Source organism: Anopheles cruzii, chromosome X (genome assembly GCF_943734635.1).
Source record: "Anopheles cruzii chromosome X, idAnoCruzAS_RS32_06, whole genome shotgun sequence".
Lineage (NCBI taxonomy): Eukaryota > Metazoa > Arthropoda > Insecta > Diptera > Culicidae > Anopheles > Anopheles cruzii.
In genome coordinates this window covers 1093696-1104647 of record NC_069143.1, presented here as the reverse complement: position 1 = coordinate 1104647, position 10952 = coordinate 1093696, and the positions used below count along the sequence as shown (strand labels likewise).

General features: G+C 45.8%; 2 protein-coding genes across 5 annotated transcripts in view; both read right to left on the bottom strand.

Moving 5' to 3' along the window:
• Positions 1–520: 520 nt before the first annotated feature.
• LOC128273533 (uncharacterized protein CG5902-like) lies at positions 521–4741 on the bottom strand. 4 transcript variants are annotated; one of them, XM_053011529.1, is made up of 7 exons: positions 4598–4741; positions 3346–3529; positions 2773–3275; positions 1497–1582; positions 1186–1416; positions 880–1105; positions 521–790 (listed from the first exon to the last, which is right to left on the bottom strand). In XM_053011529.1, the coding sequence occupies exons 3-6, from the start codon at positions 3075–3077 to the stop codon at positions 909–911; spliced, it is 819 nt and encodes a 272-aa protein (XP_052867489.1). In that variant the 5' UTR covers positions 3078–3275; positions 3346–3529; positions 4598–4741; the 3' UTR covers positions 521–790; positions 880–908. The 4 variants fall into 4 exon arrangements, with proteins under 4 accessions (XP_052867489.1, XP_052867503.1, XP_052867496.1 ...); XM_053011543.1 differs by having other exon boundaries at positions 521–1105; positions 2773–3078; positions 3150–3275; XM_053011536.1 differs by having other exon boundaries at positions 521–1105; positions 3346–3550.
• Positions 4742–8412: 3671 nt separating this feature from the next.
• The window catches only part of LOC128274232 (RYamide receptor-like), a 44086-nt gene continuing 41546 nt past the window's right edge, over positions 8413–10952 (bottom strand). Inside the window, exons 5-7 of the mRNA XM_053012391.1 lie at positions 10692–10929; positions 8981–9066; positions 8413–8445 (exon numbers count right to left, since the gene is read on the bottom strand). Coding sequence (XP_052868351.1) covers positions 8413–8445; positions 8981–9066; positions 10692–10929 — 357 coding nt within the window. The remainder of the gene's footprint in view (positions 8446–8980; positions 9067–10691; positions 10930–10952) is intronic.

The window sequence follows — 10952 nt, the reverse complement described above, 5'->3', positions numbered from 1 at the left end:
ATTGTTTATTGACATTAGTGAGTGCAGTGTTCGTGGTTCAATTTTAGTTTTGCTTCTGTCGTAGCGCAAAACATAACTTAACCATTGGTACCTATTGCAGGCTACACCAAAAACTCTCAATCAAGGTCGGACAACGATGGTTTTCGATACTGATGCGCTGTTTATTCGACTTGGACCACCTGCATTCCCTGCTACCTACTACAGTCCGTACATTTAATATCGTGATTTTTCTTTGAAATGACAATTCAATGCATTGAATTGTTAACATGGAAACTTGAAATATGATTCGTCACTCATTTATTAAACTAGTGTAGATCGACTTTACAGTAATTAAGAAACATCTTTTGTTAGTTGGTATTACTTTTTCGGTAAATCGTTGTTACGCATGTGTAGAACCGCGGAAAACACTTGTGCCCTAATTAAAAGTAACTCATACGTAATTCGTAATGGCGGTTACGGTTAAAATTTTTACTTGATCAGTGTAAAAAACATGCTAGTAAAAGTAATTGTTACTACGACGCCTAAGTTTAACAAATATTGTTTTAACCGATGAAGAGAAGCTGCGTTGAACTGTTTTTGCAGGGAGGCTGCCGGTTTTTTTTTTCCTAATTCAAATATTTATTTTCAACTTGATGTAGTATGTTGTTGTTTTTTTTTATAACTTGATGCAGTACTTGATGACAATTTCATAATATTATGTCATATAAAGCTTTGAATAAAAAATGAAAATACGTGGCGGTCCAACTTTTTTTTATCGAAACAAAGTGCTTCAAAAATGGTATAAACTAAACTACAAAAAAAAAATAGAAAAAGATGCAAGTAAAATAGACAATAGAGCCGACCTGATTTGTTTATTTTGAGCGGTCTTTACATCCCTACCTTGCGGATAGCTGCAAAATTGAGCAGCGTTAGCATTGCAACTTAACGAGCTGGCTATGGTAGTGGGATTGCTTCTCTAGCATATCGCGATATTCACTGTATGACATGTGACACTCCTGGGATGTGTAGCGGGTTAACTTAATCGAGCGACGAGTTTCCGGCGTTATCTGTGCACGGTAGCCCCCTTTTCGTAACAGTGAATCTATCGTTTGTGTTTGGTCCCAGCCTTCATGAAAGCGAGAGAATTAGAAACAAAACATTAGAATGGACGCAGTAAAACGAGAAAATGACGAACGACAGCGAAACCTTGTTCGGTAGCAACTTGAGGCAAGTAGGTTGCTGTACGCTTGGAGCCTCGCTCATTATAGAACTCGATGCGGATACCGTGGACGCCGAGCGTCCAGTCGAGATACCCGCGGGCCTCCTCGAAGCCCTGCAGGATCGACACCGAGACGGTCAGTCTTTGGATTTCATCACGAGTGATTGGCGAGAAGCGGGAATCTCTTAAAGCACTTGTTATTGCATACTCTCGAAGTCCTGGACGTGGCGGTATGGTGGTGAAAATTGCAGTTTAATTTTGAGTATAAACATGATACTACACAACGTTTGAAGCTTACCTGAGTGTAAACGCATCGCACTAAAGGTACCGATACAGCCACGTAAACGCTTATCCTTTCCGATTTTCCAGGTCACAAAAAGAGGACTAAATAAAGTTTATTGAGAATAGTGCAAGTAATACAAAATTATTGACGATCACACCTATAATAGACTAGAGGTTCGCTTATAGCGATACATAAAACAAATCAATGTTTTGTTCATAGTATTGACGAATTAGCTTTTCGTTTTTATCGTGGGTTCGTTTGTCGCGCTTTTTGTTTTTGATCAATAGCGAATGAAAAAGCGAATACAGCACGCTATTCTAAAAACATATACACTAGTATACTATAGTTACGTTACGATCCACACACCACGTCAACACCATTCATAAAACGATCATACGATTCATCGTACGATCGTGAACAACCAACAGGCCCAGACAGAATTCAGGTTACAACAGAAACCAGACAGGAATCAGGTTGAGACCTGCAGAGCCCAAACCGCTGAACGAGCACCACACCGCTTAGTCAGCGAAGTCATCATAGAACTGCGAGCAACCAATCAACTGGACCGGACCAACCGACGAACTTTTTGAGCTGCATGAGCATTTCGTCAGGACAAATAACCCCGGCATTCTCACTGTTCAGTTCAATTTAGGCGTGCACTTGTAAACGAATCAGTTAATAAATCTGTCTTAAAAACCACCACCCAAAGTCTACGTCATTATTATATGTTAACCAGCTGAGTCCCTCGTTTTCACTTGACGCCAATCAAAGATGCTTCGCATAAGTTCTGCTATGAGCGATCGGTTGCGATGGAGTGGGAAAGAACTCTGGAAGACATCTTTCCAGTTCAATCAGAACACTTCAACTTCGCCCGATTCCAATCAGAAAACATCACATTTGTCATGGATTCATAACGGCCGGATGTTCTTTTCAACGCAACAATTTGTTTCAAACCCATTTCAGAATCTTTTTAAAAAAGAGTTTGGTGGAATGAGTGAGAACGATATGAAACGAGTTCAAGTACTCAGAAGGTACAGCACCACGAGAACAAATGTAAAAAGCATAACAAATGCACTAGTGTTATGCAGTTTCTATCGATCTGAAAATGTAAAGATGTTTATTGTTGTTTATTGGTATGTTTTGGGCCGTATTTTTTCATCCTAGGACAATTGAATACATAGACAGGTCCGTTTTGAGACATTATTACTTCACATACCCCATACATACCACATACCTCACGCCATTAAATGGTCTCTATAATTGTTTCAGTAGCCAGTGTTAAGTGACTTACTAGGGATCGTTGCTGAAGTTTGGCGTGCGCGGTTCTTCCAGGTCGTGCAGCTCGCGGTACAGTACCTCGAAACAATAGAAGCACATATCGGACATTGCAATGATCGTCGATGGCTGTGAAGGCAATGGTGAACGGCCGTTTTGCTGATAGGCGACGTCCCCGTTGTAGTTCGTTTGTTGACTGGTGCCACGACAGATATGGTTCTGATCACCTACACTTGTGCCACAGGTGGAACAATAGCCGTTGGTTGCAGCATACGTTCCGTTCAGCTTCTGCTTTTTCGTACCACAGCAGTTCGACGACATTCTGTTGGCGGTTAACGGCAGAACTTGTTTGATAGATGGTGTAATTGAACAAATTGGGAAGTTCTTCCTTACAAATGAGCCGTTTTAAAAGATACCGATTTCTGGAAGAATCGATTGCTTACGATCCATACAGTTTTGTCAGCAAATTTGGCATGAAAAGAGCGGGTGTGGGAAAAAAGGAAAACACAAAACTACTATCTGTAAAGAAAACCATGGGCAAACCATTACTGTCGTCGTCATCGTCATCGGGGGTATTGTCTGACCGTACCTGTGAAACCGGAAGGTGCTTATGGTGTTTGTTCACAGCAGTGATAGGAGGCTTTTCATGGTGTCCTTTTGATTGGTGTTCTTCTAATACACATTACGGCATAGCGAAGGACGAAGTGTTTAAATTTCGCCTGAGGTTGACTGTCGACTTCTGTCGACAACAGCTCACTGCTGAAAATTTTATACTGGAAAGAGGCGGCTTCGATCTGTTAAGAATTATTTCAACTTTGTTGAACTAGGAACATACAATGTGTTTCTACAGTTGGTATAAGTATAAAAATCTCAATTGTTGAGCGCAAATAAGATGGAAGCATTTGAAGCAACCACTGAAGGAAACCCCTCTCCTCCTGAATTCCAAAAAAGCATTTAAACACCTGCAATTAGCTAAGCCTAACCAACTACTTAAACGCAGTTGTCTAATTCTCTGCTCAATATTCTCCACAAGAAGGTATCGTGGAAAATAGCCGCGATTACAACTGGCGTCTTTCGGTTACAGGTTAAAGTGACCGATCGGGGTTATGAGCAACTGTTTAATTAAATTTCCTGCCAGTACTATTCTCACCGTGCCCAAATAGCCGCATCAGCTAGGAGGTCATCCCCATATGAACTTTTGGAGACGGAAACTACTGTTCCACTCGAATGCAGCGATATGCGATAGGAAAAATGCGATCGATAGCACTCACTGTGGAAACAAACAATAAGAAATCTCACACAACGCGTAAGGAACTCGACCTCCCACTATCGCAGCACTAAAGCATAACTTTGGGGCTAGAAAGGCTAGGAGGAGCACTGGTTTCGATAAGAAAAACGAACCGTTGGCTGATCTTCAACTTCATCAAAATAATAGTATAAATAAACAGTTTCACTACTTTATATTCGCTCCTTTTGGTGAGCGCATAGGTCGCTGAACCACTCGCGAAAGGCACTACATGAGAAGGCCAAGTTGAATGGATAATCGGAGGTAAATCGAGCCTACCGCAGCACGACCGCGTAACAAACTGCTGTGCGGAAGCGTACTTGAAACACACATAACGGGTGGCTCACGAATTCGTCAATAGAAGCTGTGCAAGGTGAATCATTCCGCCATCATAATCCTCGAACAAGGGCACGATTCAGGTTTCTTTGTTCGGTTGGGAAAGTTCATGAATTCGTGCACTTGGTGAGGGCTGCTCCGAGGCCGCAGCCACCCCCAGTGGTTGGACACCCGAGGTGAGGGACGAAATAAGGAATAAGAAATCTCCCATCAAACATACCTTCGATCGCTTTATCCGTGTGCTACGGCCAACGGTGCCCTTAGGGTTCACTGCAAACGCCCGCTCCTGCATACGAATACCAGCTTACTGACCCATATGCATTCGCAATGTATAAACACCCTCCGGTTTCAGCCAACCACCATACTTGTGCCACACCAGTCACTGAGTGCCGTTGAGGTTGCGCGAAGCAGCGATTTGACGTAACGCGTTCGGTGACAGCAGACGGTCATCTGCCAAGTGCTTTACACCACGCGAACGTATGCCTGATTCTACATTTTTACCCATTTCCTTGCCAATTGTGCCTTTCCTTGCCACCATAGCGGCACCAGAACAGAGTTCCAATAAATGCAAAAAACAATAATCACTCGCTATGGCGTGTTATGTCATGATGCTGAGCTAGCGAATGAAAATGTAATAATTTATGTTGATTCGGTGCCAGCCGTGCGGACCGGTGAGGCGCTTCGCTGCACGCGAACGTATGGCTGTTCATACATTCATCTCATTTTCGATCGTTCGACGGTTTATGTCTCTTTTCAGTACGGCCTTTCGGACCGTACCATAACGTTTTATTTTCGAGAAACTATAAAAATATGCTTGATCGGTTAACATGAAGGTGCTGCTACTTTTATTCTGTAAATTTTGTGCAAACAGTACTAACATCCTGGAGCGCTGTGACGCACGCGAGGACGGAACTGTCAAATTGTACCAAAATGTTACTCGATTGTTAAATGTTTAACTGTTTCAGACATCTATAATTTATCTATGTTAATATTTATACTGCTTCCAATAAATAGCAAGTGCGCATACCACGTAATTTGTTTTCGTGTTTCGTTTATGTTTAGGTTTTGTTTAATATTCCCCGTTTTTTTTGTTTTTATATGCTTCGCTTTCTTGTACGCAATCTCCGAACCTTGGCAGATTCTGTAATGCGTACACACGGGTACGCTTTCAGCACACAAACTGGACACCCGGGGTGAAATAATTCTGCAACTTGGTCCAATGTTGAAATATATCAGTACGTAACCGCAGAGCTTTGTTTGCTTACATGCGCTTTTACATGTAAAGGAACTAAGCACAGAGGCCGCTGCTATCGCGTCTAAAAGCTACCTAAGCGTCATCTGTGGGCATCTATCTATGCTATGGTTTGTCTGCTCTAGTGGAGTTATTTTGCAATAGAGCATATTTTACGATTTTCAAGCTTAATCGGACCCACGTTGGGAACTTGGGATTGAAAATCATTTGCTATGCTACTACTGTCCTAGGAAATGCTTGGGGGACCGTGCTCCGGGCCCGACACGACCGTGCCGGGCGCCTTTGGTGCTAATGAATCACCAGTGTTTTCACAGCCTTATGATGCAATATTTGGGTAAGCCAGTCTTCGTGAATGGAATGAGGTTATTTCTGTTACACTACGGCTTCTGGTTTACTTATTGACTTAGTCTTTTTCGGTTTATTGTTTTTTTTAGCGAAATTATCCTTCGTCGATCGTCTTCGGTTTACCTTCGATAGATTGACGTTTTGTCTTTGATTGAAAATTTTCATACAACGTTGCCACAAGTACTACATGTTGCTCTGTTCCATGATGATACAAAAAATGAAAGCAAAATGTTAGCGGATTTAGAATTGTTGTTGGCGCCAATACTACTACACTACTACTACTACCACTGCTATTGCAACTACTACTACTATTGCTACTAGTAGTGTGACTACTACTCGTTTACTTACAGGACCGAAGCTGCTTCAGCTTCCCAATTCGACAGCAGTCGCGCGGCGGTCACCAGGTACAGAAACTCTACGTGTCGCAAAAATCCATTCGGAACCAGTACATAGTAAATGTTAAATTTTTTCTCCATTTATTGGTAATTTGTACATGCTGCAGTGTGTTTCCGCAATCGGCTCTGGATTCGATACTATTCACTAAGCTTCGCGTGTGATATGGATGCAAGCAGTGTAACATGGATAATATGAACAGATACATAGGTTCATAACATTTATCTTCGGCCTTCTAGCCAGTTACTTCATTTAATATTTCTCAATAGCTGTGACTTGTTTGCACTACGTTTGCACTCCAGGCTACGCTCACACCTACCACCCTGCTGCTGCTAACGTGATACAGTTCGTCCAGCGTACGTCTGATGGACAGCACCTTCCTTCGTTACCAGTCTGTGCGCCCGATACCAGTGAGAATGGCGGCTGCGACTCTGCTCGTATCGTAAAAACGAGATAACATTGATGATGTTACCTTTATATGGTTGTGTTACTTAATGGTTTCGATACACATGTTCTAATTAGCAGGGAACGGCCAAACGGCATGTCTCAATAATGCTTACTAATTTATATGTTTCGAGTAGTTCACGTGGACGACTTAACGGATATTATGTTGCATGATTTTTTACGTTTTTCACTTTTTCTCTCTCTCTCTCTCTATGACAGAAAAAGGTGGTCGATCAGGGCGCGGTGGTCGGTAGGGCTCGTTACGAACGGGGAATAAAAGGTTTTTTTTCTTTTGCATTATCGGGAATTTGAGCTGTAATAGCCTAACATTCGTCTCTTGGGAATAAAAGGTATGGTTGGAATGGGTCGTATCATGTCTGCCTTGTTGATACCTGGTCTTCTGGGGTTCTGGTCCTGGTACCTGGTTCCTACCTTCCTGTACATGTGGTACCTACCTTCCTGTACATGTGGTACCTACACCTGTAGGCAATGCGTGAAAAGAGGGATTTTCCCTACGAAGGAGTTTAGCAAAGTTCAACGGTAAGGAGCGACTTTTTCCGATACTTGACAGTTCGGGGTGACAGCCAGCGTAGGGTTGTCAGCTCCGGGACGTGTGCCATCAATGCTACCTCGTTTTGCTGATATCCGCTAAATACCGATCGATCGATTGTTTGCCAAACGATCGTGGAGTGTGCAGCGTACCCTTCGCCTTCCCACCGCATACTTTTCTCGATGGACGGTCAGTTACTGTTCTCGGGCTTCACCGCTGGTCCCCCCACCTCCAACCGCTAGTGCACCATTTGATTTGGAAACGTGCTTTTTCTCGTTTTTTTTTTTGGTTTTGAAAGAAACCATTTTTCACTTTTTTGTGGTTGGTTGTTGTAATTTTTGATGGCCTTGCAGGATCCCAACGGGCGCGAGTACTGGACATAGCAGGCGAGTACTGGACATACCTAGTGTGGTATAGTGGCACTCGCACTGGTAGAAGTGTCCGGTAGAACCGGCGGACGGCGGCCATTTTGAGAACAGACGAGCGACGCGTTCGGAAAGAAGGCTCCAAAGCGGAGAATCAGGTCCGCAGCAGCACCTGTTGGATGCGTCGCTGCGATCGTCGCAACAGAACGTATTAGTAGCAGTACTAAAGAGAGGGAGTAGTCCATAGAAGAATAGGTGTGGTGGAGGAGTAGGTTAATCCTGGATGCGGTGTGGTTAGGTGCGCATCGCGTTCACAGCAGACAACAGACACCGGTGATCTGCCAGCCAGCCAGCCTTTATTGCCGGCCGCGGGCTCATTCGCCAAGCTCGTGCAGCCCTGCCGTGCAGAATCCGAGCGAAACCCGCTCCTCGGCCGACTCCTCGTGCGTTTCCAGTATCATCAGCTCTATGATTTGCTTCTTGCGGCCTACGTCCGTGCCAACTCGCTTGTTCTTTCGCTCCCTCCCGACGGGCTTCCGGCGGGCGGATCGGCGCCCACCGGCCTCCCATTCGGCCTTGGTGTTCTGCCTTGGCGCTCCGAAAGCCTCCCCATCGGCGCTCCGATTCCGCCCGGCCGAACTGACTTCCGGGCGGAACGCACCGCTCTAGTCGTAGCTCTGTTGGTATCACCGTAGCAGGGACGTTTCGGTTAACTGTGCCTTCGCCGTGTCGTAGAAGACAGTCGCGCGTACGCAGGGCGCGTGCGAACCAGATTGACAGATACAAAGACAGGGAAAAAGAGATTGAGAGAGAGAGAGAGAGAAAGAGAAATAGAGAGAAAAATTGAGAGAAAAAAGTGGTTGATAAGAAATAGAGTGATAAAACAAGAAGAGAAACAGAAAAATAAAGAGAGAGAAAGAGGGAGGAGGAGACAGAGGGAGGAGGAGACAGAGGGAGAAAGAGAGAAAAACAGAGAGAAAGAGAGAAAAACAGAGAGAACGAGCGACGGACAGCAAGTACGGAAGGGCGACAGTACATAGGTAGTCAAAAGCTAGCCGAAACCAGCAGAAGGAACCACCTGCGATCGCTTTCGAGTGAGCGCCCGAAGGAGCGTGTGACAGTTGTCACTTCACATTTCCACAACGAATCGTTGCTAGACGCAGCAGGGGCAACAGGTGCCAAACGGGGGATACATTGGGGGGAGGCTATGTATGCTGCTCGCTCATCTACTTCCGTTTCCCAGATTCCACATACCTGTGCGTTGGCGGTTGGTTTCCTTCGGGTGCTTATGTACGTGGTACATGTGTTAACTCGATGCAAATGCGATACTTCATCGACTCCTGATGGATGTGCGCAGCGTGCGTGAGGCCAAGTCCACCATCCACCAACCAACGCGGTTGGTTCGGACGGAGACCGAGGGTGGAACGAAAGGACGAACATAGTGGTATTAGTATCGTGGCCCGATCGTGGCCTGTCATTGATTAAATCTACGCCTACGTCTCTCTCCCCGGCGACTCGTCGCCGGAGGGCTCGCCACAAGGCCAAAAGCAAAAAACTGCTACATAATTAGCCTAATGCCTAACGGATGCTCTCCGTGGAGCCGAACGAAGCGAACGAAAGGAACAAAACAAATGGAAAAGGAGGGTCGCTAGTCGGGCTCCATGTCAAACTCCACACCGACTGGACTGGACACCGAGCAGCAGCAGCGAACGTTGTCATACAACTCCAACATATCAGATTTAGGCCAATCCCCAGAATAACTAGCCACAGGGCCACAAGTAGACCGGGTTTGTTTGCAAATTTGTAGATTAGTACAGGGTGATCCATTAAGTGTTTGGATTTTAAACAACCGATTACTTGACTTTTTAAACGTCAAACTTCATCCTGGACATTGTAAACTTTTTGTAAACACTTTAAGACTTACGGAATGGAACAAAACGAAAAAGCGCATTTCATTTAAGCTCATTTCCACCTCGGTGGTTATGTTCATAAGCAGAATTGTAGTATTTGGGGTTCGGAAACCCCGCACACGTCGTGCAAGAAACGCCAATGCGCCCACCAACGAGTGAACGAGTTTGGTGCGGAAGTTGGTCTGGCGGCCCACTTTGCTTCGGCAAATGAAGAAGGATCGAGCCGCAACCGTCGATGGCGCCGACGGTACCGAGACATGTCGGCTGATCGCGGTACTTCGGTGCAATTGAAGCTGAAAACTTGGACGACATTCGGGTTTCAACAGCACGGCGCTACATGCCATACAGCGACAACCAACAGTCGATAGTTTAGCGCCCCTTCGTCATCGTCGGAATCCAAACACTAGATGGACCACCTTAGATGTTCAATGAGCGTCGCACTTTGCCACACCACTCAGCGGGAGAGGTAAGGGTTAAGGAGTTATGCGAGCATCGGGCATGCACAGCAAAGATCCGGCACGCTATGCCCAGCTGTTTGGGCACATTCCGTAGCGAAGTCACTACACGTGGGCTCCCGTTCTAGTCCCGCGCTATCGGGGTAAGCGATCCTGGCTGGTGTCATTAGGCGGATCCGGCGCAGATATTGGCGTCGGGTCTGTGTGGACACCTTTGCTTCGACCGCTAGACGGTCTACACATACACACACTAACAAAACACACAGCGGGCTTGGGCTCAACTACGCATATCAATGGTAGCAGGTAGTAGCAACTGTACGAACGGCTCGAACGAACGGATAGTGGTAGCGGTGGTGGTGACAGTGAGGGAAGAAGAACAGAACAGCCCAACAGCAGTGGCAGAAACAGAAAACGGAAGAGCGGAAAACAAGCGCCAACGCCAAAAGCAGGTGTGCAGCGTGACACGGATCAACGGAACGTCAAAAAAACGAGCAAGAACGGAACTGATTAAAGTGTTACTCAGGTGGCACCTAACTCGCAATCTAGCCTTTCGTCTCAGTGCACCAGTGGGCTCACCACCGTAAAGGCCATTGATCTCACCGGCGAGCGCCACACTGGAGCCGGCGTTGCGGGCCATGGCCGGTGGCGCGTGGCGGATGCAGCAGCAGAGCTGCTGCAGCCCCGGCACGCCGTGCAGCACCAGAATGAAACCGCTGCGGAAACGGGCGTTCATGTAGCAGTAGATGATCGGGTTGTAGCAGCTGTGTGACATCGCCAGCCAGTGGAAAGCGAACCAGAAGTACGGCAACAGTTCCCACGACGACTCCAGCTTCACTAGCTACGCCAAGAGAAAAGGGAGAG